This window comes from Nycticebus coucang, chromosome 5 (assembly GCF_027406575.1).
Source record: "Nycticebus coucang isolate mNycCou1 chromosome 5, mNycCou1.pri, whole genome shotgun sequence".
NCBI classification, from domain to species: domain Eukaryota; kingdom Metazoa; phylum Chordata; class Mammalia; order Primates; family Lorisidae; genus Nycticebus; species Nycticebus coucang.
In genome coordinates, this window is record NC_069784.1 from 89149157 (window position 1) to 89176978 (window position 27822).

At 38.6% G+C, this 27822-nt stretch overlaps 1 protein-coding gene across 1 annotated transcript in view; it reads right to left on the reverse strand.

Annotated features, from left to right (window-relative positions):
• Positions 1 to 27822, reverse strand: part of LAMA4 (laminin subunit alpha 4) — a 162193-nt gene that overhangs the window by 14477 nt on the left and 119894 nt on the right. The window contains exons 19-31 of the mRNA XM_053591244.1: positions 25160 to 25333; positions 24410 to 24555; positions 23795 to 23957; positions 22293 to 22426; positions 21729 to 21900; positions 18416 to 18547; positions 18020 to 18162; positions 16987 to 17125; positions 16442 to 16579; positions 9459 to 9592; positions 8396 to 8560; positions 7455 to 7608; positions 40 to 227 (exon numbers count right to left, since the gene is read on the reverse strand). Coding sequence (XP_053447219.1) covers positions 40 to 227; positions 7455 to 7608; positions 8396 to 8560; positions 9459 to 9592; positions 16442 to 16579; positions 16987 to 17125; positions 18020 to 18162; positions 18416 to 18547; positions 21729 to 21900; positions 22293 to 22426; positions 23795 to 23957; positions 24410 to 24555; positions 25160 to 25333 — 1982 coding nt within the window. The remainder of the gene's footprint in view (positions 1 to 39; positions 228 to 7454; positions 7609 to 8395; positions 8561 to 9458; positions 9593 to 16441; positions 16580 to 16986; positions 17126 to 18019; positions 18163 to 18415; positions 18548 to 21728; positions 21901 to 22292; positions 22427 to 23794; positions 23958 to 24409; positions 24556 to 25159; positions 25334 to 27822) is intronic.

The window sequence follows — 27822 nt, forward strand, 5'->3', positions numbered from 1 at the left end:
GTAAAATTAATTTTCTAGAAGTGTAGGGTGTTAATTTACTTTTCACCGAAATCTCCTTTTAAGTGTTCAAATTCTTGGCGGCTGTTGGCTGTTCCTCCATACTGATAGGCGTGCTCGATTGCCCGAGGGCTGTTGGAAAGGTGGCAATGAGAGTCCCTCTGTGTGTTCCGCTCTAGGAATTTCAGGCCAACAGGATCCCATGAAGGTGCATCTTTACTTTTCTCTCCCTATCAAAAAAGGAATAAATTAAGGGCTACAAGCGATAACCTAGAAGCAAAAAATTAATTTGGGATGTCCTCCCCATTAATAATAATAAATAATAAGTTGCATAGTATTTGCCCATTTGCCAATCATGAAATGTTAGGCCACTCTCTTCCTTTTCTCTATGACTATAAGCAAACGACAGCAGTAGCTACAGAAATAACAATGACATAGCATATTAACAAACTCAAGGTGCTAACCTATGATGGTAAAGCAGAGTTAAACTCAAGCTGTAGATAACAGTGCTATCATTTCAATTAAGCGCACATCTTAAACAAGAGTGAAAAGTTGGAAATAAAATAGCCCCGAGAGAATCAATCAATAAAACCCTCATAAAGGCAATAGCCTTACTTTAATATACAGATTATTATTTATATATGTGGTGTACAAAGTTGACATACTTAGGAACATCTTCCAATACTTTAAAATATTTTTGGTGATAGAATATGTAGCGAAATTTTATGTGATAGGATAGAGAACAATTTTTAAACATTATGATATGCTGTACTTAAAACTGTACACTTACGTTAATATTTAGAGTTGTTAAAGTATAGCCTAATGGTTAATGATTATTCCGTTTTCATTTCTGAAGCAAAATAAAAGTAAATGCAAGTCAATCCAAGCATTTAGTTATTTCTTCAAGCAAATGTTTGAGTATTGAGTGGTAGAAGTAGAGGGGAAGAAGTTAATGTTTCTTAGGGCAGGGAGTAGAAAAGTAAGGAACTCAGTATGGGGTCATCAGTTGACTTCTTCTTTTTTTAAGTCTCAAAAAATTAGACAACTAATATTTATAAATAAAAGTAAAAGATAATTTCAAAAAACAGATCATGCCAAATCTTATAGACAATGGAAAAAGAAGAAATACTGAATCTCAGAGTCAAAGCACTCATACTCTTATTTGACAATGTGAATGTTATTTTCTTTGCATTACTCTTTATTATTATTATTGCTTAATATTTCGATGCAGCAATTCTCTGATTTCTTTTCTGAATGTATTTATGTTCATTCATTGTTTACGAGGTTTTTGTTTCTAGTCCTTATATGAAACATTGTTATTGTTATTAAATTTTAAGCTTCTTCAATTTTACGAAGGCGAAAAATGGAAACCTAATAAACACATGTATATGTAAAAATAAATAAAAAAATTTTAAAAAATTTAAAAAAAATAAGAAAAGTTAGGAACTATTCCTGTTTTTTAAGGATCTGAAAATCAATTTGGAGAAACAGGCAAATAAATAGGAAATTATCCTATAAATAAGTTGGTACCACTTAGAAAGGACCTTGCTGGAGGGTGAGTTTTATAGTTTAGGTGACGAGGAGCCACACAGGTTTTAAAAGCAGGAAGTGGACTGCTCTGACTCGCTGAGGAAGACAGGAGCAAAGGAATGGCAGACAGGAGAGGAAAGGTGTGGCAGCAGGGAGGCCTGGAGGCAAGAGGAAGGATTAGATAAGAATACATTCTTCTTAGTACAGTATCACAAGAATGGAAAAGCAAGTATCCAAGGTACCCAATATTAATATGAAGCCAGTAGATGATCTAATACATGCCCACACAAGAGAAAAACTCAGTCCAATTCAAGAAGGGAGGAGGAGGAAGAAGGGAGGGGCAGAAGGGCGGAAGGAAGGGGATTGGTGTGCTCCCACCTAATGGGCACCATGTCAGGGTATATGGCACACCTCCTGAGGGCGGGACGCCGTTACAACAGGGATCTTACCTAACAAACGCAAACACTGTAACCTAATTCTTTGTACCCTCAAATTAACCTAAATTAAAACATAAGACAAATTCTGATTCAGGATTATTGAATGAACACACGTTTCGTTTCCTTTCTCCGTAATTCCCACTGAAATTTCAGAAGAACTATACATATAAAAATAATACACAGAAGTCTTAGAAATCTAGAAGAAAGAAGCAGTGTGAAATTTCTGGAAGATATATTGCAAACTGGAATGGACTGGCAGTAAAATCCTTAATCCTACCTGGGCAAAAGACAAGACCTCCAAAAAATCAGTGTTTCAGCCAAATCCCAGAATTACCCTCAAAATCTAGAGGTAGTGGGCCAAAGCCAGGTTAATTAATGAAAGGGCAGACCAGCTGTGCCAGTGCTGTTCTCAGAGCAGAAGCTTTCACAGTCAGGTTCTGGCAGTGGAGTCTCATGGGTGGTGGTTAGGTTGGAGAAAAAGAGATGGGAACTCAAAGCTTCACACATGCCAGAGGAAAGTCCACATGGTCCCACCATTCCCTCCTTCCCTTCTGGCATAGTCCTCTGGACTCAGAACCTGAACCACTGCTACAGAAGCAAGATTTCTTTCTACTTTTTGTTCCAGGTCTTTTTCTCCTGGAACAAAAGGACAAATTTCCCCCCAACCCACGCCGTGTTTCAATCCTAGAATAACATGCCCTATAATGGGAGATGTGATCATCTTCGTCTTGGTGAGGGGCCCAGCTGGAAACCCTTTGCACAGGGCCTAGACCATGGCACTGGGGACTCTCCCTAACTTCGGCTGCTCCCTATTCTCTTCATTTCCATGGTGAAGATCTCACATTTTCTTCACCTGTGTATCCACTTAGCTCCAGGGGCTCAGCAAAGTAAGGGGCTATTAGAAACAGGACAGTTTCAATTTACCAGCCTTGTCTTACTGTGCTTCTCTGTGTGAAGACACGAACTAGGAGGTTGTCTCTCATCTGCTGTCTCAGACTCCTCTGATATCTGTATATATATGGCAACCAAATACTCTAAATCCTCTGTGGATACATGCTCTTAATCAGCGGCTCTCAACCTGGGCATCGAGACCCCTTTGTAACAATGAAAATATATCTTGCATATCAGATATTTACACTACGATTCATAACAGTAGCAAAATTACAGTTATGAAGTAGTAACAAAAATAATTTTATGGTTGGGGGTCACCACAACATGAGGAACTGAATTAAAGGGTCATGGCATTAGGAGGCGTTAGGAAGGTTGAGAACCACTGTTCTTAATAATAATAAACAAAACAAGTTATAACTTAATTACTTTATTACCACACAACACAAAGACAAAGTTTATTATCCTAAAATGAATGTATGTGTGGGGATTCTCACTGAACTCCACCAGACTTTTGACTTCACCAGTGAATGTTTTTCTCTGAGGACCTAGTAATTACAATATCACTGGTGTTACCAATTTCTGTTTAGCAAGATTCCCTTGTCAGACAGCAGCCAAGCTAGTTGAGCTACTGAAAAAAAAGAGAGCAATGTGTTATAAAGCTATAGGGATATCTTACACAATCCAAGAGATGCTATCATCTCTAGCATAGGGGGATCTAGCATAGGGGGATCCCTCCAGGTCCCAGAATCAGGAATTCGAAAGCTAGAGTGAATCAGGGCACTCCCTTTCTTGAGGTCTCTGTATCTTAGCTTTGATTCTCAGTGTCTACTTTCATTTTTCTTTCTCTGCAGACAGCTTTGTGCCTTTCACTCTTTATGAAGTGGCTTTTTGTGTGTGCATAATTCACACAGAGCTCTTAGGTTTGCATCTTCTCTAATTAAGGACCAGCTCAGGTTAATCTCTCTGAGTTTCTACGTTTCCAGAATCTGATGGCCCAGCTTAATTCATGTGATCCACTCTGGTCCTCGGATCTATATCCAGGGAAATGAGGTTGTACACCTAGAAGAGGGCCAGCCTGGTGGGTAGGGAATCAATTCTTAGAGGAAAGAGTGGTTGGCCAGATACCACATGATGTCTATTACAATACATAAAATGTTCATTTTTACATTAAATCCCAATGAGAAACTACTTTTGCGATTGAGTTTGAAACGTAAAAATTATGAAAATTCTTAAGGCTGGAGCATAGGTGGTTAAGATAGGTATTCTCAAATACTCATGGGGAAATATAAATCCATGTTACATTTTTAGAAAGCAATTTTCCTTGATCGAGTAATTTTACCTCTTAAGAATCCATCCTAAAGATTCATTTAGCAACATACTCAAATATTTATGCACAATGATCTGCACCCATAAGAGGAGAAATGGGAAACAAATTCTAGCCATGATTAAATAAATTATAATGAATGTATAAAATGGAATATTAGATGATTGTGAAAAAAAATTATTATCCTAATTCTTTGATAAAGCCTTGATAAAAATTTAAATCAGAGCCACAGGTTTTTCTTGGTAGCTGCTTACGAAGCTATTTAAATAAGGGTAAATACAAGAAAAGATTAGCCAATGATGACATTCTAGGTACCAGGATAGATAAGTGAAGTCTATAGTGATTCTGTATCTTGTTATTGTAAAATTGAGTTTCTGTCTAACACTATTTACTATAAAGGCTGAGAGGTCTTCAATAACAAGGAAAAGCTTGTGTTCATATTGAAAATTTTGTGTTAATAGGGCTGTTGATTGTAATCTTGAAACTGAATGTTAGAAAACTACATTTTAGATTTGAGTTCTACATAAAAAACTACATGGACAGCTTCAGTTAGAAAACTACTCATTTAAAGAAAATCGTGTTTGCTTTAGTTGATCTCCCCTATAAATCTGTGATGTTAACCTGCTGCCTATGATTCAGTGACCAGCGTTGAAGTGTCAGCTAAAATAGTCTTAGGATAAGCCTTTTAGCATTGATGTATGAAGGTGATAGTAAGAATCCATTAGGATTTTATGGTATCCTCTGAAAGTCTTTCATAGTAACTTCTAGCAAAATCCTTTATAACAATCAATGAAATTATCTCTCTGCCTGAATCATTTAGTCTTCCATGTCAAATTTTGACAAGGATCCTGAAAAACTACTATGTTTTCACTCTATATGAACAAACTTATTTTATTAATACTAATTAAGAAGAAAGGAGTGTGTGAAGAAAGGAGATGTTTCATGGGCTTAGAAAAAACCCTTTTGGCTAAGATCAAGTGTAAAAAAAGTGGTCCACATGTGCTCAAATCTTTGGGGAGGTACTCAAGACATAATGGTCAGGGAAGCTGGTAAAGCCACTTCCCTTTGCTAATAGTCCAGAAACCAGCCTTGAAGGGGAATCCCAGTTCGTCCTCAGAAAAGATAGTCAAACTTGCTAGTATTCAGAGAAATGCAAACCAAAACCTCACTGAGGTGCCATTTTTGTCCATTCAGTTGGTAAAATTCTAGAAATTCCATTATATTCAGTGTTGGCAATTGTATGGGACAATAGTTTCTTTCAAATGCATGTGATCCACTCTGGTCCACGGATGTTTGGGAGAGTGTAAACTGATATTGCCTCAATATTGAAAGTGCACATTCCCTTAAGCCAAGGAATGCTACTTTCAGGAGTTGATCCTCCAGGAATATTCACAAACTTTTTTAGAGATATAGCAACTAATATTCACTGTATGTTTATTTACTTGCTCTGGGCTAAGTGCCTTTCACACATGAACTCATTTAATCCATGATGCATATAGCTACATATTTATTGTACACCCATTCGTGCATTTTTTAGATTCTTAGGATACATCAGTAAACAAAACAAATGAACCTGCACTCTAGCAGAGGAGGCAGACAATAAACATAATAAATGAAACACAATAAATTAAAACGTGAAAAGTTCTAAGGGAAAATTACAAATAGAAAAAGGCAAAAGGGGTCAGTAGTACGGATGGGAGGCAGGAGACAGACTATGGTGTTGACTATGGTGTTAAATAGAGGGTCAAAGTAAGTCTCAATGAGCAGATGAGAGTGGAGCAATCCCAGAAGGAGAACTTTGTGCAGGTATTTGGGGGAAGAGTGGCTCAGGTAGAAGCAAAGCTCAAATAAAGAGCCTAGGGTAGGAGTGTCCATCACCTGTCTTTGGAATAGTCAGGAGGCTGGTGTGGGAGAAGATGAACTTGAGAGGGAAAGGGGCGTGGATCACACAGGGCCTCTCACAAATCGTAGTGACTTGGGCTTTTACTCTGAATGCCATGGAGGCCACTTTGAGGAGAAGAGTGACATGATAAGATTTATATTTATAAGGATCTGGCTGTTGTGTTGAGAACAGACTAACAGAAGCAAAGAGACCTGCTGAGAGGCTATTGCAGTAATTCAGGTGAGAGATGATGGTGGCAAGGGCCAGGATGGGAGCACTGACACCTGAGTGCATTGTTAAATTTGGACCATGAAAGGGGTGGTGAGGGTTAGATGGAAAGAATGGAAAAGGATTAAGGGTTTCATATGTAATGAAGGCAAATAATACGCATTCTGTGAGCAAATAAGTGAGAAAGACTAGAAGTCTGAGAATGGAATTTTAGAACTCAAGATTTTGATCCTCAACTGTATGTGTGAATGGTTAACGTGAAGGTCAAGGAAGGAGGGGAAAACCAGCGTAAGATCAGAAAAACTTTAATAACTTCCGTGATTGTGACCAAAGCCTGAGATTGTTATACAAAAGCAAGTGATATTAGTGAATTGTAGAATTAAGAAATATGTATTATTTGTACAATTTTTTTTAGCACTGAACAATTTTAGCCATTGTAATAAAAAGTACTTGGAGGTGTGAGTGAACAGCAGATTGAAACTGTTTTTTTGGGAAGAAGAAGTGATGCCAGAAACATGGACAACCCTGGAGGACAGTGTGTGAAGTGAAGTAAGACAGGCAGGGAAGGACAAAAACCTCCCATTCTCACAGGTGGGAGCTAAGAAAGTCAAGTTCATAGAAATAGAGAGTAGAATCATGGTTATTAGAGGATAGGAAGGGTAGGAGGGAGGGAAGGCTAGGAAGAGGTTGGTTAACGGATACAAAGCTAGACAGAAAGGAGAGTCAGTTCTAATAGTCATAGCATTGTAGGATAAGTGTAGTTAACAAAAATTTATTGTACTTACTCATTTTCAAATAGCTAGACAACCAGATTTGAATGTTCCCAACACAAAGAACTGGTAAATGTCTGGGGTGATGGATATGCTAATCACCCTCATTTGATTATTGCACTTTGTCCATATGTATTGAAATACCACTCTGCATCTATAAATATGTACAATTACTGCATATAAATAAAAAATAAAAAATATTAAAGTGTTTCTGCAATAAAAAAAGAATGGATGCAATGAAGCTGATAAAGTAGAATATCTAATACTCTAAGAATCCCACCTTTCCTATGGATAGACACTTACAAATTCGAGTAAATCTGCAAAGCAGCAGTGTCTAGAGTTGTGTGTATGTAACATGAGGGCAACTGGGAAGCTGGGACAGCATTATCTCTTACCTTCTTATTTTGACTTGGTTTAGGCTTTGAGAAATTTTTCCCTTTTTTATGAAGGAGAAACAACGGTGAAGACTCTATGGGACACTCAAAAAGGGAGGTATGGACCTTTTCAGAATACCGCTGGAAATCTTCAACCTCCACATCTCTGTCCAACCTGTGTTTGTAACAGTAAAAAACAAAACTTTAAAAGTACTGATCAGGATTACATGATAAAAACTAGGGAAGACAAAGAACTTTAAAAATTAAAAATGTGTGTGTGTATGTGATGGATCTTTACCCATCAACCACTATTTTAACCAGAACCTTTTACATTATCACTCAGCCAATCAAAACCTATGTGCCTGGTAACTCACTGACTGATGAACCTCTTTTCCCCACCACCCTCCGGATGACTGGTGCCGCCTCTGTGTTTCTTACTTAAATTCCTCCCTGCTTGTTCTTGTACTGAAGGAGCCTCTTTTGTCTTTGTTAAGGATCTAGATTAATGGTTTTGGTTAAAGTTACCTATGAAGACAACATTCTTAAGCTTCTAACAGGAATTTGAGTATATTATTTTCTACTACAGCAGGATGACAAGTACAAAAATAATTGCATCTAGCATTTGAAGCATGCTGTATGCCAGGTGCTTTATGCACATGTCTCATTTATCCCGTATAACAAGTTTCCCAACCAGGCACTATTATAATGTTATCTGCATTTTTCAGGTACAGAATGATGGCTTACTTAGCCAAGATTATACAGAAATTAAAGGGCAGAAACACCCACACACAAACCCAAGTATGACAGTGGTTCAAGCCTACACAAGCTTTTAATCCCTGTCCCCAATACCTCTCGGATAAATTTCATAGTTCTCAGTTTTAATAATGTAAATGTTTTCTTATCAATCATAAGAAGATCAAAACAATCATATCAAGCATATTAATTAATCATAAAAAGATTACCTGGTAAAGTAGGCGTTACTTATACAGCCTGTGAAATTAGCATACTGGGTTCTGACGGGTGAGCCACCGAAGTAAAACTTCTTTTCACCTGCTTGTGTCTGTTCAGCTTTTCCTTTGACAGGATTCTTATTCACATGTTTGCTTTTATCTACCATCAGTTCATATCTGCATAGGAAAAAGCTCCTTTATCTACCACATAGCTAGCATCTTACCTGAGTTCCACTCTAGGTTGGATAACCAGGTTTTCTCATGGAATTGAAAAGGAATATCCAGTTAATGAGAAGACAATGAAGTTACCAAGCTCTTCATGGGGGCTCAGGATAAAATGGTTGAATATTTCTATATTCAAAAAGACTCTCCAAGCCAAGATTGGAATTTAAACCCATAAAGCAAGAAGTTCCAATGATTAGCATCGGCATTACCATTTTGTGGATAAAACCAGAATGTACCTCATGGTGATCATTTAATCACATTTGGGGAAGACCATTTTCAGTGCAAAGCACATTGTACGGTTTTGACACTGATTGGAAACAGGAGTCTAGAAAAGTCTATTAGTGATTTCTTTTGATGCTAGCGCTCCACAAAAGTGGACACAGAATAGTAGCAATCTACAAGAGAGGTTTATTTCTTTTTCCAGTAATCTTTGTTATTATGAAAAAGGAATTAGATATTATGTATTTTTAAAAATAAAGTCAGACCTTTTAAAATGTGGCCATGAGTGTAGTAGCCTGAACTGTTCAATTCAATGTCTAAACGAGACCAGTATTGTTCATCAGACTCCTTCTATGGGCAACCACACACCCCATTTAGTGTGTAGTATGAGTAGGCTCTTCCCTCAAGGAGATTATAACTTTTATGTTTCTTTTAAGTCATTGTATAGTGATTTATTTGACATGTCTTGAAAATAAACAGCAATGTTTTTTGGTGAAGATAAGTCGTTCTAGTATTTTTGTTTCAATAGTACAGAAGCAATAGGACATAGCCTATTATTCATAGTGTCGTTTGACAAAATCATGTCCTATAAATAGATGTCATGGAAAGAACAAAAAGTGAGGCGCTGTACCTGGTGGGTGAGACGGAGGTGATGATGAAGTGGGACAGTCCGTCATTGTACTGCTTCTCTGCCGACTGAACCTTGACGCCCTTGACATCCATGATGACAGTACCGTTATCCAGTGAAATGGAGAACACGTCTGACTGAAATGCAAGCACAGGCCTTTAAGTCGGGAGTCTAGGGAACCAAACGATGGGCACACTTTCAACATTCACTTAATGGTAATGCTTAAAGGAACACACAGTGTGCAGGAAATTTGCTTGTAAAATAATTTCTATGAATAACCCCCCAAATCCTGTATTGGCATTGCTTATAAAATTAGACACGTTTCCATGGAAAAATGAATCCCCTGTATTTTGAACCCAACATTTTTGGTGGCTTTTTGTGATGCTGAGAGTGGTTATCCCAGTCTCAGTTACTCTCCTACTTTCGATCTTCTCATCCTTTTTGAAAAGACAATATTTGGGTCTCCTTGGGATGTAGCTAGATGACTTGGCAAGAGTAAATTTGCAAGTTTGGCTTTTTTAAATGTTTCACTTTTTCATCTATGAGGCAGAAAAGAAAATTTTAAAAAGTAAGAGTTAATTCTTCTTCCAAATTCTCTATTGCTTGTTCATAAAATATTGGCAAATGTTAATCTTGCTTTTCTTTCCTTACATAGGCACAAACTTTCAAAGTCTGCCCTCATATTAAACTATGTTCTGTGGACAAAAAGGGCTATTTAACTCACCAGGGTAATCTGAGGCAGGTTTGGGGAAAAATATCCTGCAAAATGTTTGGGGTGAATTCTCAAAGATGTTACTGGTTTGAATTAAATTGGATATAAATGTGACAGAGGCAGGTCATATGTATGAAAAGTGAAAACTGCCTTCATCAATTATATTATGACTTGGCCCACCCATATATATATTGGTGACAACCTTTCTAGACATACATCAGTTAGATCTTAGGGTCACCAACCCTCCATAGACCTTAGTTCATTCTTGAAATGAGATATTTTTTAGGAGCAAAGCACACATGTTCTATAGCAAATCCAGGAACAGAGACGTAAGTATGTACTTTATACTCTTCTATAAATTAAATCACAAATGTGTTTATTCATAACATACAAATAGGGGTTCTTAAACTTTTTCATGTCAGAAGCACCTTTGGGTTTTTAGTGATACATATGAACCCCTTCATAAAATAATATTTTAAAATGCATGAAAAAAAATACAGGGTGGCCATAAAGTTCACGTGCAATTTTCAGTTGCAAAGAATTTTAAATTATACATGAACTTTATGGCCACCCTGTATACAAAGGAATCAATATGAAAAAGGTAACTGCAGTCACATGTTTATTGCAGCACTATTCACAATAGCAACTGTATGGACTCAACTTAAGTGTCCATCAACAGAGGATTGGATAAAGAGAATATGTAGATATGCACAACTGAATGCTATTCAGCCATGAAAAAGAATGAAATTAAGTCTTCTGCAGCAATATGAATGGAATTAGAGGCCGTTATCTTAAGTGAAACAATTCAGACACAGAAAGACAAATACAGAATGTTCTCATTTACAAGTGGGAGCCAAATAGTGTGTTCACATGGAAGCAGAGTGGGATGATGGACAGTGGACACTCAGCAGGGCGGGGTAGGGGGAGAGGGATGGATGATGGGAGGTGCTTGGTGGCTACAATGTGCTTTGCTCCAGTGATGGACGCACTGGAGGCCCTGACTTCACCACAGTGGCATACATCAATGCAGCAAAACTGTGCTTGTACCCCACGAATATATACAAATAAGTAAAAAATAAATAAAATGAATGAAAGAAAATGTGTAGGGGAGACCAGCAAGCTGGAAACTCAGGCAGGAGTTCAGGACTTGATGTTGCAATCTTGAGGCAGAATTTCTTTATCTTGGGAAACTTCAGGTTTTGCTCTTAATTTAGTCCACAGATTCAAGTGGCCCACTCACAGGCTAAAGGTCATGACTCTTTAGATTTCTTGGACAAAACATAAGAAAGGAACCGTTCCTTAAAAAGAGGACATCCTGGAGGTGGAGCAAGATGGTGGATGGGACGGATGTGTAGCCCACCTCTCCCAAGTAATCAGGTGAGAGAAAGAGGGGTCTGAACCTTTCCCACGTGTGGATTATTGGTGTGGATGGACAGCTGAGATACTCAGCGAATTGGTGGATTGCTGTATATGAGGGGTAATTTAAAACCACGGACTCTGTTGTACAGATTTTTCCCTGCTTGGTTTATGCTGGCCGGCAGGCCCCTCCCTTACGGAGGACAGCAGCTTGCAATTACTGGCAAAACCCAATTGACGAAAATTTATTCCTGAGCTGAGGGTGGCACCCGAAAGGAGAGCCACTCAAAACCATGGGGAGCCGGGCAACCCGATGGAAAATTGAAGGGAAGGAATTCTGCACAGGAAACAGACATTTTGAACTACCTGAAATGGCAGACGCCTTCCCCCAGAACAACAGGAGTGATTAAATAGACGGGAGCATTCCTGGTGGGGAATGTTGGAGGGGACTGGCAGTTCAGGCTGCGCTGCGAACTGGCTGATGGCTGGACTCAAAAGTCCCAATTCAAAAGGGAGACTCTGAACCACAAAACTGAGAATAAGGTCCCCAAGCACTCTAGCAGCGGGAACCAGCTGCAGCCGCTGGACCCTTCAGCAGCCGCGAGAGCTGGCAGCAGCCAACACCCTCCCCAAAGCCAACTGCAGTCGCCAGTTTGCTGAATGATAGCTGGGTCAGAGATGAGATTAAGAAGGAAATCGCCAAATTTTTCGAACAAAATGACAATGAAGACAAGAATTATCGTTCAGAACCTCTGGGATACCGCAAAGGCAGTCTTAAGAGGGAAATTTATAGCACTGCAAGCCTTCCTCAAGAAAATGGAAAGAGAGGAAGTTAATAACTTAATGGGACATCTCAAGCAACTGGAAAAGGAAGAACATTCCAACCCCAAACCCAGTAGAAGAAAAGAAATAACCAAAATTAGAGCAGAATTAAATGAAATTGAAAACAAAAGAATTATACAACAGATCAATAAATCAAAAAGTTGGTTTTTTGAAAAGGTCAATAAAGTAGATAAACCTTTGGCTAACCTAACCAGGAAAAAAAAGTAAAATCTCTAATTTCATCAATCAGAAATGACAAAGATGAAATAACAACAGACTCCTCAGAAATTCAAAAAATCCTTAATGAATAGTACAAGAAACTTTATTCTCAGAACTATGAAAATGTGAAGGAAATTGACCAATACTTGGAAGCACGTCACCTTCCAAGACTTAGCTAGAATCAAGTGGAAATGTTGAGCATGCCAATACCAAGTTCTGAAATAGCTTTAACCATACAAAACCTCCCTAAAAAGAAAAGCCCAGGACCAGATGGCTTCACGTCAGAATTCTACCAAACCTTTAAAGAGGAACTAATACCTATATTACTCCACCTGTTCCAAAACATAGAAAAAGAAGGAAGACTACCCAACACGTTCTATGAAGCAAACATCACCCTGATCCCCAAACCAGGAAAAGACCCAACAAGAAAAGAAAATTATAGACCAATATCACTAATGAATATAGATGTAAAAATATTCAACAAGATCTTAACAAACAGAATCCAGCAACATATCAAACAAATTATACATCATGACCAAGTCAGTTTTATCACAGGGTCTCAAGGGTGGTTTAATATACGTAAATCTGTAAGTATAATTCAGCACATAAACAAATTAAAAAACAAAGACCATATGATTCTCTCAATTGATGCAGAAAAAGCTTTTGATAATATCCAGCATCCCTTCATGATTAGAACACTTAAGAAAATCGGTATAGAAGGGACATTTCTTTTTTTTTTTTGTAGAGACAGAGTCTCACTTTATGGCCCTTGGTAGAGTGCCATGGCATCACACAGCTCACAGCAACCTCCAACTCCTGGGCTTAGGTGATTCTCTTGCCTCAGCCTCCTGGGTAGCTGGGACTACAGGCGCCCGCCACAATGCCCGGCCATTTTTTGGTTGCAGTTCAGCCGGGGCCGGGTTTGAACTCACCACCCTCGGTATATGGGGCCGGCGCCTTACCAACTGAGCCACAGGTGCCGTCCAGAAGGGACATTTCTTAAACTGATAGAGACCATCTACAGCAAACCCACAGCCAATATCGTATTGAACGGAGCTAAACTGAGATCATTTCCACTCAGATCAGGAACTAGACAAGGCTGCCCGTTGTCTCCACTGCTTTTTAACATTGTGATGGAAGTTTTAGCCACCGCAATTAGGGAAGAAAAGATGATCAAGGGTATCCATATAGGGTCAGAAGAGATCAAACTTTCACTCTTCGCAGATGATATGATCGTATATCTGGAAAACACCAGGGATTCTACTACAAAACTCTTAGAAGTGATCAAGGAATACAGCAGCGTCTCAGGTTACAAAATCAACATTCATAAATTGGTAGCCTTTATATATACCAACAATAGTCAAGCTGAAAAAAGAGTTAAGGAATCTATTCCATTCACAGTAGTGCCAAAAAAGATGAAATATTTGGGAGTTTATCTAACAAAAGACCTGAAAGATCTCTACAAAGAGAACTATGAAACTCTAAGAAAAGAAATAGCTGAAAATGTTAACAAATGGAAAAACATATCATGCTTATGGCTGGGAAGAATCAACATTGTTAAAATGTCCATACTACCCAAAGCAATATACAATTTTAATGCAATCCCTATTAAAGCTCCACTGTCATACTTTAAAGATCTTAAAAAAATAATACTTAGTTTTATATGGAATAAAAAAAAAACTCGAATAGCCAAGACATTACTCAGAAATAAAAACAAAGCAGGAGGAATCACGCTACCAGACTTTAGACTATACTATAAATCGATAGTGATCAAAACAGCATGATACTGGCACAAAAACAGAGAAGTAGGTGTCTGGAACAGAATAGAGAACCAAGAGATGAATCCAGCTACTTACCGTTATTTGATCTTTGATAAGCCAATTAAAAACATTCAGTGGGGGAAAGATTCCCTATTTAACAAATGGTGCTGGGTGAACTGGCTGGCAATCTGCAGAAGACTGAAACTGGACCCACACCTTTTACCATTAACTAAGATAGACTCTCACTGGATTAAAGATTTAAACTTAAGACATGAGACTATAAAAATAGTAGAAGATAGTGCAGGGAAAACCCTTGAAGAAATCGGTCTGGGCAAGTATTTTATGCTTCAAAAATACACTACAGGGACCTGATCAAACTAAAAAGCTTCTGCACAGCCAAGAACATAGTAAGTAAAGGAAGCAGACAGTCCTCAGAATGGAAGAAGATATTTGCAGGTTATGTCTCCGACAAAGGTTTAATAACCAGAATCCACAGAGAACTCAAACGTATAAGCAAGAGAAGAACAAGTGATCCCATTGCATGCTGGGCAAGGGACTTGAAGAGAAACTTCTCTGAAGAAGACAGGCGCACAGCCTACGGACATATGAAAAATGCTCATCATCTTTAATCATCAGAGAAATGCAAATCAAAACAACCTTGAGATATCATCTAACTCCAGTAAGATTAGCCCATATCACAAAATCCCAAGATCAGAGAAGTTAGCGTGGATGTGGAGAAAAGGGAACACTTCTGCACTGCTGGTGGGAATGCAAATTAATACATTCCTTTTGGAATGATGTTTGGAGAGCACTTAGAGATCTAAAATCCTATAATTCCTTTACTAGGTATATACCCAGAAGACCAAAAATCACATTATAACAAAGATATTTGCACCAGAATGTTCAATGCAGCCCAGTTCACAATTGCTAAGTCATGGGAAAAGCCCAAGTGCCCATCGATCCACGAATGGATTATTAAATTGTGGTATATGTACACCATGGAATATTATGCAGCCGTAAAGAAAGATGGAGACTTTACGTCTTTCATGTATACATGGATAGAGCTGGAACATATTCTTCTTAGTAAAGTATCTCAAGAATGGAAGAAAAAGTATCCAACGTACTCAGCCCTACTATGAAACTAATTTTCGGCTTTCATATGAAAGCTGTAACCCAGTATAACCTAAGAATATGGGGAATGGGGAGAGAGAGGAAAGGGGGCAGGATGGACGCATGGAGGGTGATAGGTGGGATTACACTGCAGTGCATCTTACAAGGGTACATGTGAAACTTAGTAAATGTAGAATATAATTGTCTTAACACAATAACTAGGAAAATGCCAGGAAGGCTATGTTAACCAGTATGATGAAAATGTGTCAAACGGTTTATAAAAACAATGTATGGTGCCCCATGATCGCACTAATGTACACAGCTATGATTTACTATTGATTTAAAAAAAAAAAAAAAGAAAGAAAATGTGTAGGGACACAAAGAAAACCAATTAAATTGAAATAAGTTTTTAAACTATTAAAGCAATAAATCTGTGATATAGGATTATAGGTATACTTTTTAATTAAGACATTAAATAATAAGATCTAATGGCGGATCTAACTAGTAGATAACTACTATAATTTAGAAATAGCAATGACGTTTTGAGATATCTGTGATAATTACAGTATGAAACAAAAAATATCTGTGATTTCTATTAATGACTAAGTAACAGGTACTGCCAATATGACTGTAGTTTGTTGCCTACATTTATAATTAAAGGAAATGATAAATTTCAGTTACACAAAATAAAGATGCAATTTTCCCATCCCCCCAAATGACAGACCCCTTGAATTTTGTCCATGAACCCTTTGGGGGATGGGTCTGTGAATTCTAGGTTAAGAACTCCCGGCGTATAATATAGGTATATAATAGTTTATAAAGTATCTGAAATAACTCTATGTACATGTGAGTTAAAATTAATATAAAATTTATGAAAATTCATATTAATTCATAAAATTCATATTAATTTATGAAAATTAATAGGAATTTAACATGAGTAAAAATTATTTTTAATAGATAAGACAGTTATCACAAAGGAATTTCCTTGGGGAAAAACAAATACTTACCCCTGAAGCAAAATAGAATAGTAACCCACTTGGCTGTAATGTTCGGAAATTAAAACCTCCTTCAAAGCCGTCAAAGAAAGATATTTTCTGAATTGAAGCAATGAAACTCTGCCCATTGAAATATGCTCTGCGAGATATCTGTGTGCCAAAAAAAGTGAATATAGCATTTTTGATGGTTATCAAATGCTTAAAATGCAAAATTTTCACATCTGGTAGGCCTTGCCTCTTAGTTGCTATGTAAATAGTTCGTGTTTCAACTTTTGGTTTATGCTACAACTCAGTTTCTTCACTTTCCCCAGCCTGAATGGCACTCATGCCCCCTTCCTGGGCTTCGATGACCCCCTCATTAAACTGAAGCAAATGAACAAGTCACAGAGGAGCCCCACAAGCCTTTCTAACTTAGTGATTCCTCTTTCTGCTGGTGGCAGAAAGGAACCCAATGTGTACCTGGGATCATAGAGAAATGGCAAAATTTTTTTTCAGTTTTTGAAAGTGGTAAGTTTTGTCTCTGCTTATTTAAAAGCATTTGGCTGAATGCTTCTTACAAGAGAGTCTTCTGGGCATCCATAACCAACTCCCAGGGTTTCTGTCTGTTCCAATAAATTGAAATCTTTCTTTTGGAACTGGAAACCCTTCATGCATCCTCTGAAGTTGACATCTAGGGGAAGGTGTGTTCTTAGGGTCCTGGAAAAGAAAAGTCAGTTGTCACTGATACAGCCGTGGTGAGGATGATGCTGTCACTCTACACATGAAGTCTCTGAAATTTGTGTTTAAGGTCGTTTGTAATGGCCTTATAATCATTCACATGCTCATTCTTTCTTTGATAGTACAGAGTAACGTCTAATCTTTGCCTACAGAGAAGTTTTGTTCTGAGGCAAGCCAATCTGTTTACTTCTTTATGGTTGTCAACAATCCTGTAACTTACATTATCCCATTTTATCTCTACAACAATTTGGTGAGGTTAGGATGAATCACAGGAAATTGACATGTCATAGGTCAAAAATAGTCAAGTCTAGACAATTTTGAAGGCTTTAGCCTATAAAATGAAACTAAGAGACACATTCTTTTCTCTGTCAAAAGTGGTAAGTGTAGGATTTGAACTCAGGTCTTCAGAGTGCCATTAATCCACTTAGGCGATGAACCCATATTCTTGGTATTATTTGCAACACACTGTAATCAATGAGGAAGGCTAAAGGAATGCCATTATGTTCCATTTTACATAATCTGCAATTCCTTGGAAAATCTTAAAAATTTCAGTGTCCTTGGATGCTATTGGAGGGTTCAATACGTTTAAGGCTAAAGCAAAAGTAAAGAGACAAATGACACTTTGTCTTTACACAGTACAGATATTGCCTCCTTCCTCTTACTGGTGAGAAATGCTGTCTTAGATTGTTCTATGAGCTCCTGAGGACCAGCCGCAGAGGGCCTACAAGTGCGGGAACGTGTGTGCCTGCCTCTGCGCCTGCCGGTGAGAGCTGCAAGGGGGTGCTTAAACCTGCTACTAGCTCTCCGCCGGGTGTTGAATGTTCTGTCAAGTACCTTGCTAGGGATAGACAGCTACTTAACAGAAAACATTACCTGGACTGTAAGATTTCTGGGGGAGCTCCTCCAATGTATATATCTGTAAAAGGTATTTTCATCTTTTCATTATCCATGCTCTTGATATGTCGTCTGTCAACCACCAAGATCATTTTCTTATCGTTGTGGTAAATGATTGAGATCTGTGAGAAATAATACTTACTAATCAGCGTTTCGAAAACGTCTCTCTATTTTAATGACTCTGGCTGTAATAGCTGGTCCTCCATGTTTTCCTGGGGTTGAGGAGAGGGAGGGCCCTTCAGTTGCTCTTTGGATATGCAAGTGTTCAGTTTAATTACTATCTTGCTTAACTCCTCTGACCGCCTGATTAGACCAATAGATGTACGCATGAAGACAAAACAAAACCACAACCGCCCAAGCCACGATGATTTGTACCTCGTGGTATTTTGCATCATTAATTTGAGCTTTCTTCAGCGTGTCTTCCAGATGCACGGGGCCGTTGCTGAAGCCGAAGTCGTAAAGGACGTGCAGGTAGCCGCTGCGCATTTCCAGACGGAAAAACACGCTCTGCGGAGAGAAGGGCGCACGATGGCAGCATGGGCTTGTACGAAAGTGCAGTTACATTCAGCCAGATTTCAGAAATGAAGTTATTCTAGTCCTTATATTGAAATTATAAGTATCACTAACTTCTTATTATGAGCTAAAAATGAAAACTCCTGCCATGTCAACAATTATTTCTCATATAAATACATAAAAGTGTTCACATTTATTTACATATTTAAAATAACTGTCTTGTTTTTATTCTACTTCACAAATTAACGGGTGAAGTTTCAGGTCTGCATTATTACAGACCTTCTATAATTCTTGAAAACAGAGTACAAATGGACCATCCTTATTCAGCTGCCTTGTCTTCAGGCAATTTGTAAAAATTATAATAAGCCAACAGATGCAATTTCATTCATTTTAAAACAAAAATGGAAACATTAAAGCAACAATTTTCCCAAATTATCAGAAAATATGGATATAAGAAAAAGGCCATTCTGTGTTATTTTGAGACACTGGGTTTATCTAAATAAATATGGAATTATTATGTACTTGGACCCCACGATGTTCGAAAACCAAAGCAATTCAGTAAACACTCAAGTAATACTGATCGGGTTTGCTTGTTTCAGAAAATACTAATAGTTCATGGATATAAGAGTTCAATAGATCTGAAAAATAAAGAATTGTGATAAAGTCCCTATTCTAGGGCGACGCCTGTGGCTCAGTCGGTAGGGCGCCGGCCCCATATACCGAGGGTGACGGGTTCAAACCCAGCCCTGGCCAAACTGCAACCAAAAAATAGCCGGGCGTTGTGGCGGGTGCCTGTAGTCCCAGCTACTTGGGAGGCTGAGGCAAGAGAATCGCTGAAGCCCAGGAGTTGGAGGTTGCTGTGAGCTGTGTGAGGCCACGGCACTCTACTGAGAGCCATAAAGTGAGACTCTGTCTCTACAAAAAAAAAAAAGTCACTATTCTATAGGAAGTGATCTCCTGAGCGGAGTTTGTGTATTCCCAGAAGTGTGGCAAACACTCCATTGGGGTTTAGGAACAAAATATTTCCACTTCTATTTATATTCATTTTAAAAATCTCAAATAATATTGAATACATGGGCTACTGACTCTGGGCCTTCATTTCGTCCTTTTGTCAGACTTCTATGGGATCCCCATCCTGTGTGAGGCTTCCCGAGAGGGGTTCCACCCTGGAGTGTTGCAGGGGGCCTCCCTCCCCATTTCTTTGCTTTGAGCCTATTGCAATTTATTGCAGTTTATATGTGCTTATTTACATGGATTTACGGGTGATATAGCCTGAATAATAGAATATTTACATTCATTTTGTGTCGAGGTGTAGAGTGGTGTGAAAATATTTTGAAACATGTAGATATTTGCTGGTGACTTCCTGCAAGTTACTAAAAACACTGCCAGGTTTAAAGAGGGTAACACATTTTTCTTTATAAAGTGAATTAGTCTAAACTTGTTGAACCTTATTTGTTGGAACACGTCTTTCAGTAATATGAAACCTACTAGTTATTTCAAAAAATAAATATATTATCATGTCAGGGTAAGGGTATTATTATAACAATGGATAAGAAAATAACTTCTTTCTTTCTTTTTTGAAGACAGTTACACTGTGGAGAGATTGTTCTTTAAAAAGATATTTGAGGCCAGGCACGGTGGCTCACATCTGTAATCCTAGCACTCTGAGCGGCTGAGGCCGGTGGATTGCCTGAGCTCAGGAGTTTGAGGCCAGCCTGAGTGAGAGTGAGACGCCATGTCTACTAAAAATACACTACCCGGGTACAGTGGCAAGTGCCTGTAATCCCAGCTACTTGGGAGGCTGAGACAAGAGGATCATTTGAACCCAAGAGTCTGAAGTTGCTGTGAGCTATGACGTCACATACTCTACAGAGTGAGACTCTGTCTCAAAAAATAAAAAATAAAAATGCATAAAAAGATATTTCGAAATTCCTCTATTTCTTTTTTTTTTTTTTGTAGAGACAGAGTCTCACTTTATGGCCCACAGTAGAGTGCCATGGCATCACACAGCTCACAGCAACCTCCAAATCCTGGGCTTAAGTCATTCTCATGCCTCAGCCTCCCGAGTAGCTGGGACTACAGGCGCCCACCACAACACCCAGCTATTTTTTGGTTGCAGTTCAGCCGGGGCCGGGCTTGAACCCGCCACCCTCGGTATATGGGGCCGGGGACTTACTGACTAAACCACAAGTGCCGCCGGAAATTCCTCTATTTCTAAGTGATGGAAAAATGTAAGTGCACACCTACAAAAACTCATGTGATATGTGTACTAATAAAACATTTGTGGCAAGAAATCTCTGACCTGTTAAAAAAATCTTTCAAATGAAGATTTTCAGTGGTTTTGAACTCTTTTATTAAAGTTTTAAAAATGATACAATATCTTCTTAGCTTACAAGAAATGACATTAGGGAGAAGGAAAATGTACCAGCCAAATCTCAAAGACAACCTTTGCACTTGGTGAACTTGATTAAAAAACTGTTTATAATTTAGAAGGCACTGTCAATGATATATTTCTTAGATATTTTTTATTTTTGTGAAGTATCTTCTCCAGTTACGACAGCCAATAAAATACAGTGTTGAAATAAACTCTACTTAAGACTTTTGAATCACCGTTATCACAAAGAGTTTAAATATTTAGCATGTTTAATTACATTGTTCTCAGGAACAATGTTATTAAAAATAACTTTTAGTGAGAGGAAAAGGATTTCTGTATCATTAATAAAAATTAATTTCACCTCTATTTTAAATATTTTATCTATTTTTATTTAATCTTTTATTTCATCTTTATATAATTTTCCTTTTACTGCTAGTTTTGAATGTTTCATATCATACTTATATCTGTTTATAGTAACAGATATAATATTATAGTTATAGTAATATTGGATACAGTAATAGTAATATAGATACAGTACGATGTCTGTCTGTGTGTGTGTGTGTGCATGGGGGGTATATAGTGTATGTATATGTATACATAAAGCACGCAGGATGGAGAAATGCATTTCAGGGGTGCTCTTATTTATTGCTGTCATCAGTTCCCTGAATCAGAAAAATAAATTTGTATTCTAAACTAGAACTTAAGTTTGATGGCATGAAACAGTTAATCGAGGTTTCTGAAAACATGAATAGCAGAAAGTAGTGGAAATAAAGAACAAGTGGGACTTTTAAGTTTACTCACTCCATTGACCATCAGGAGAATAAGGCCGTTGTCAGCTGGTGTTCGAACTTCTATGTCAAAGCGAGTCACCTGACCGAATTTCCCTCTCCTCGTGATGTCCCTCACCACAGCATAACTAGAGCCATCGAAGAAGTAACTGGCAGCCCGACTCTGAGTGAAGGCCAGTTTGTCTCTGAAATGGAAATACGAGGATCATGTGAACATCACAGTGTCTGTTATGCTTTTCAAGTGAGGCCCTTTTCATCCCTCTTCTGGGGGTCCTATAACATGGTTTGCAGGGAAGAGGTAAGGAAGTGTTTACAGGTAAGTTAAATCGATTGTTTTTAATGGATTCCTTCTTTATCCTATGTTCTAAGACAACTGAAGTCTCCAGGGACATGCCAGTCTCTGGAATCCAAAATCAAAGCTGCAAGCAAGTTAATACTTCTGTGTGCATCTATGGTAGGGAAAAATTGAAGATGATTTTTGCAGGTGTGACTATTATGAAGTTACAAAACTGGTTTCTCCAAAGAAAAGCTGCTTTCCCAACCATCCGCATCTTTAGTACTCTTTGCTGTCTCTCACCTGGCGCAGGGCACTGACGTGGAGGGGTCCATGTTATAGATGTGCTTAAAGTTGTACAAGCTGATCACGTCATTATTCAGAGTGGCCAATTCCAGGCAGCCAACAAAGCCAGGTAGGTTTAAGGGGGCAGGAAGCTGTGCAATAGAAAAAGTCAAATCAGCTGTCTCATGACCATATTTTACCCAGACATCACATAACAGAGCATGAGACTAATAGCAGGTCAAGGGGACCTATCTCTTGATAGTATCTTTCCAGACCTGAGTTTGTATCTACTCCACGCCAAATCATTTAGATCAGCAGCGATTTGTCAGGTGTGCAAAGCTTAGCAGAAAAGGTGGGATTTATTGAGCAAACACTATGTGCTGGTCATATGCTGGACATTGAATTCATGACAAAAATCAATCCCCATTCCAGCTGTGTGAAGTAGGTGTTTCTATTCTTACGTAAAGAGAGGGAAAGTTAATTTTCAGAGAGGTTCAGTAATGTGCCTATAACTACAGGATGTCCCAAAGGTCACCATATATAGAAAAAGTTAACAAATGACTATTACCTTTTGTATTTTTAAATATTTTTATATTTATATATCAACAAGAAGAGAGATGTTCGTTAATATTTTGTAAAATTTTTTAACGACTATTTTGTAAATAAAGGTACATTTAGGCTACAATTTCACATTTTCTCTATGTGAATATATATATATATATATATATGTATATATATAATGACCTTGGGATACCCTGTACTAATAACAGCCCTGTAATTGAAACCTGGATTGATTTCTCATCTTCTTGGGCCTTTCCGTTGTCAGGTTTCATACTCTTTCCTATGTTTTACTCCCTCTCTCTAGTACAGATACTTTATTTCTTGCCTATGAAATAACTAAACTTTTTTTTTTTGAGACAGAATTTCACGTTTTTGCCCTTGAGAGAATGCCATGGCGACACAGCTCACAGCAACCTCCAGCTCTTGGGCTCAGGCAATTCTCTTGCCTCAGCCTCCCAAGCAGCTGGGACCACAGGCGCCAGCCACAATGCCTGGCTATTTTTTTGTTGCAGTTTGGCCGGGGTTGGGTTTGAACCCACCACCCTCGGTATATGGGACGGGCAACCTACTCACTGAGCCACAGGTGCCGCCCAAGATAGCTAAATTTTTGAAACTGCCATCTGCAAAGCTGAAGACGAGATCCAAATTGTGGTGATGCCACTATACAGATCCTCCTGTAGCAGGTGGGGTAATATTAATTATATGTATAAATCAGAATGAAATTAATTGATCTTCAAATGTTAGCTATAGCTTGAAAACATTTGAAACTATGAAAATAGGAGTAGCATAGGCCAGATTTATAGACCAAATTTTTAGATTTTTGGTTCAGAATTCTACAACCCACTGAGCTGAGCTCTAAACTGATATAAGCCCTTCTACCAAATCGTTACAGGTTTTCTGGATGTATAAAAACTGTTAGTATAGATTTGTAATATGTCAAGATATAGCTGGCAGCCTACCTTGAAGTTTGAAGGCACTCCACCAACATAGAACACAGTGTCCTCGGGGTCCAGGTCCAGCAAGGAGTCATCTCCTGCAAACTCCCCTTTTTTAATAAACTTCTCCTCTGCAGTGCTACTTAGACTTGGGACTGTTAGAAACACTTTCCCATGTTTTCCTATCCTATGGAGATAAAATATTTTCAGTATTAGATAATTCATAAAAAATACTCTTTTAATGTCAAAATGTTAATGTTCCCTCATCACAAATTGGTAATTTTATTTTGTCACATTAACAAGCATTTACAAAATGTCAATGATCAATGGGAAGAGGAAAAAAAGACATTTCACTCTGGAATTAATTCCTGGCTTGACTAGGTAAAAAGATCAAACAATCAAATTGCTACTTAGAAACGATGACTTTTTTTTCTTTTTCTTTTCCATTAATGTATTTAGGAAGGGTCACAATAATGATGGAAGGAAGGAGAGCAAACACCAAGGGAAGAAGATGCTGTGAGTAGCCTCCACGGGAAGACTCTGCATGTGTGTGTGCACGCGTGTGTGTGCATGTCTGAGTGCATTCAACAGCTTTCTATGAAATACGCATCTAAGCCCAGGCTCATGGATACACTGTACCTTTCAATCTTGACAATGCTGAAGTGAGCAGGCCAGGAACTGACGGGTTTGGAGTCAAGGGGAATCTCCACATCCTTAGCTCCCAAATTGTAGCTATATACCAGGTTATCATTTTTGATTGCAAGACCCATATACTCTTTTTTGGCCTGAAATGTTAAGAAGCTGGTTAAATAAAGTATAATCTTTATACTGAATAAGTATAATCTTTTATTTCATTCTTTAAAGAATAATCAGCAAAGCAAATACTTGGCTGTACACAGTGACTTCTGGCTGGAATTATTACCCAAAGTCCCCATTAGCCTGGGCGGACTCCGTCCTCCCTGTGGCAGCATCAGAATCTGATTCCTCCTGTGCCTGACCTGAGTGCATCCCGGACAGGGAAGTGATGGCTGCCAGGAGTGTGCGGATACTGTTAGGCTAACCCAGGGGTATGACAGCCTGACGATGCCAATCACGTCCATCACTTTGCATCTTCGAAGAGGATAAGCATCACCCATAATAGGCTGCTGTTATTCTGAAGGTCTTTGAGAAGCTCCATTCAGACTTATTAAAGGTGACAGTGTGTTGCTGGTGGGAAGCCAGGCCAGAAGTATCCCATGTTTAAATAGCTTCTATAACCTTGCCGTTAAATTATTGATATATTTTGAGTTACGAGGTGGGCATTTTGTTTGTCTGCTGAGGTAGCTTTATTTTATGCAAGAGAAAAAGCAGTTTTCCTTTTTACTGTTCTTCCCTCCCTCATGTTCTTACGTTTTTGCTTCCGAGGTACAGGATGAACTGATCTGCGGTTGCTGCCGCTTCTGGCGGCTTCACGGGAGGTTTCATGTACAGGCTCAGGGACGTGAAGGCCTTCAAGTCATCCACGCTGGTTTTGGGGTGCACTTCTACGGCTGACTGGCCATCGAACATCATGGAGACTTGGATCTGGAGTTGCAAAATTGTTTCATTAAAAGTACTCCCCAGAAGTGGTTCTCAACAGGGGCCTCTAAGCTTAGCTCTCTTCATGCCTTTATTTATTTACTTACATTCTCACCTTGTTGGAGAGAAGATTTAAGGCAGATTACAGCACAACAGTTTAAACTGAAAATGGGGTGAAAGAAAACAAGGTGGTAACTAAGTAGATACAAGAATGAGGATTAAATACTACCTATGCATTCCACAATGAACTATATTCTTGGTTTGGGCGAACTGAACACCTTGAGGGGATGCCTGGTCAGAAGTACAATTCTCAAAGTCTGTAAACTTTATACAAAAACTAATCATTTGAGGCCGGCCACAGTGGCTCACGCTGGTAATCCTAGCACTCTGTGAGACCCAGGCAGGTGGATTGCTTGAGCTCATGGGTTCGGGATCAGCCTGAGCAAGAGCAAGATCTCATCTCTAAAAATAGCCAGGCTTTGTGGCAGGTGCCTGTAGTTCCAGCTACTTTGGAGGCTGAGGCAAGAGGATTGCTTGAGCCCAAGAGTTTGAGGTTGCTTTGAGCTATGATGCCACGGCACTGTACCAAGGGCAACAAAGTGAGACTCTATTTCAAAAACAAACAAACAAAAAAAATCCCAAACAAAAAACAAAGGAAGAAAGAAAAAACTAATCATTTGGGAGAAGTATAACTAATCTTGGGTACGGATACAGCTAGGACTTTCTCCCCAGGGTCCTCATCAAGGGAGCAGGAGATAAGACTGTGAGCAAACGTTCTTGCCGGTGTCTGTGTGGCTGGGAGGAGTCTGGACATAGCTTTGCTGTCTTAGACCAGCTCTGCCACTTACTAGCTATGTAACCAAGAGCAAGTCACTTAACCTTCAGTTTCTTCATCTGTATAGTAAGGACAATAAATTTATTGTGAGAATTAAATAAGAACATAACTATTATATAAAGTGCTTTCCCGTACCTGGTTCTACCCTGATAGTAACTGGAATGATGAGTTCACTATGTTGTTTCTCACAATGGCTTTCAGAAAGGCATCACAGAAAAGCACAATTCAGTAAATGATTTTCTAAGAGGCCAAACATGAAAGACTGAACTAGTCTGATTCATGGGTGATTTTTAGAGTATTCAGAAGTGGAAGGACTGTGTATGCTCAGGGCATTTATGCAAATATTTCTAAATGATTAGATGTATTTATGTCAATTAATTAATATCGATTCAAGTAAGGTGGATGGTCAGTGAGCTTCAGACCACATTCCCAAGTGCCAAAAGTGCAGCTGTCCTATGTTGCCAGTTAAGTAAAGACCCAGACATATTGATAAACAATCAAGCAATGTGTAAGATGAAAGTCTTACAGTAGAAACTGAGAGTGAGAGGATACATGTTTGCACAGAAACTGTCTCACTTTGGGGGAATTTGGCAAGCTCTCAACTCTCAGAGGTGGGGTCAATACTCTCTTTAGAAAACAGTTTTGCATAATTAAGACCCCAAAGTCATACTCCATATAAGTACTCTTACCAGAAAGCATTCACAGAAATCTATATTTTAGAATGTCATTTCTTTTTTGTTTGTTTGTTTTTTATTTCAGGATAATTTGAGGGTACAAAGAAATAGGTTACAATGTTTGCATTTGTTAGGTAGTGTCCCTCTTATAATTGTGTTCCCTCCAAGAGGTGTGCCATTGGAATGCCATTTCTTGATGTACCTTTGAGATAAATCTCCTTTGAAATGTTTTCTGGAGCGTCTGAAAAGTTAATTTGTCACAAGAGACCATTTATCAGATATTGTTTAAAAGTTGGGTATATTTACCAAGAATAATCTCCTTCATGATAAAGTAGTTGATTTCTAAGTCTTCTTTCTGTCAGTCATTAGGGCCAATAGTGTGTTCAAGCCAATTCTTTTTCTTTCTTTTCTTTTCTGTTTTTTTTTTTTTTTTTGAGACAGAGTCTCACTTTGTTACTCCAGCTGGAGTGCAGTGGTGTCAGCCTGGCTCACTGCAACCTCAAACTCCTGTGCTCAAGTTATCCTCCTGCCTCATCCTCCCAAGTAGATGGGACTACAGATGTACACCACCACACCCAGCTAATTTTTCCATGTTTAGTAGAGACGGGGTTCTCACTCTTGCTCAGGCTGGTCTCTAACTCCTGACCTCAAGGGATCCTCTTGAGGATCCTCCCTCCTCAACCTCCCAGAGTGCTCAGATTACAGTCGGGAGCTACCACTGGGGCCAATTCTTAATTGAAAAAATAAAACCATATAATTTGGTTGTAAAAAAATGAGGCTGATCCATAAATTAAACCAACCAACCACCAGCACCACCACCAACAAAAAACAATTAAAAGGATGTCCAAGGCCAATTCCTACTTTGCCACACTGAAAACGTGAATTGTTGTGTCAAGACATGTTCCCACCAATACTGACTTAGTTGTCCTATTGCTAGATTGCTTCTGTAATACGTGTCTCAGAAAGGGGTCTTTGTTAAGTTTATT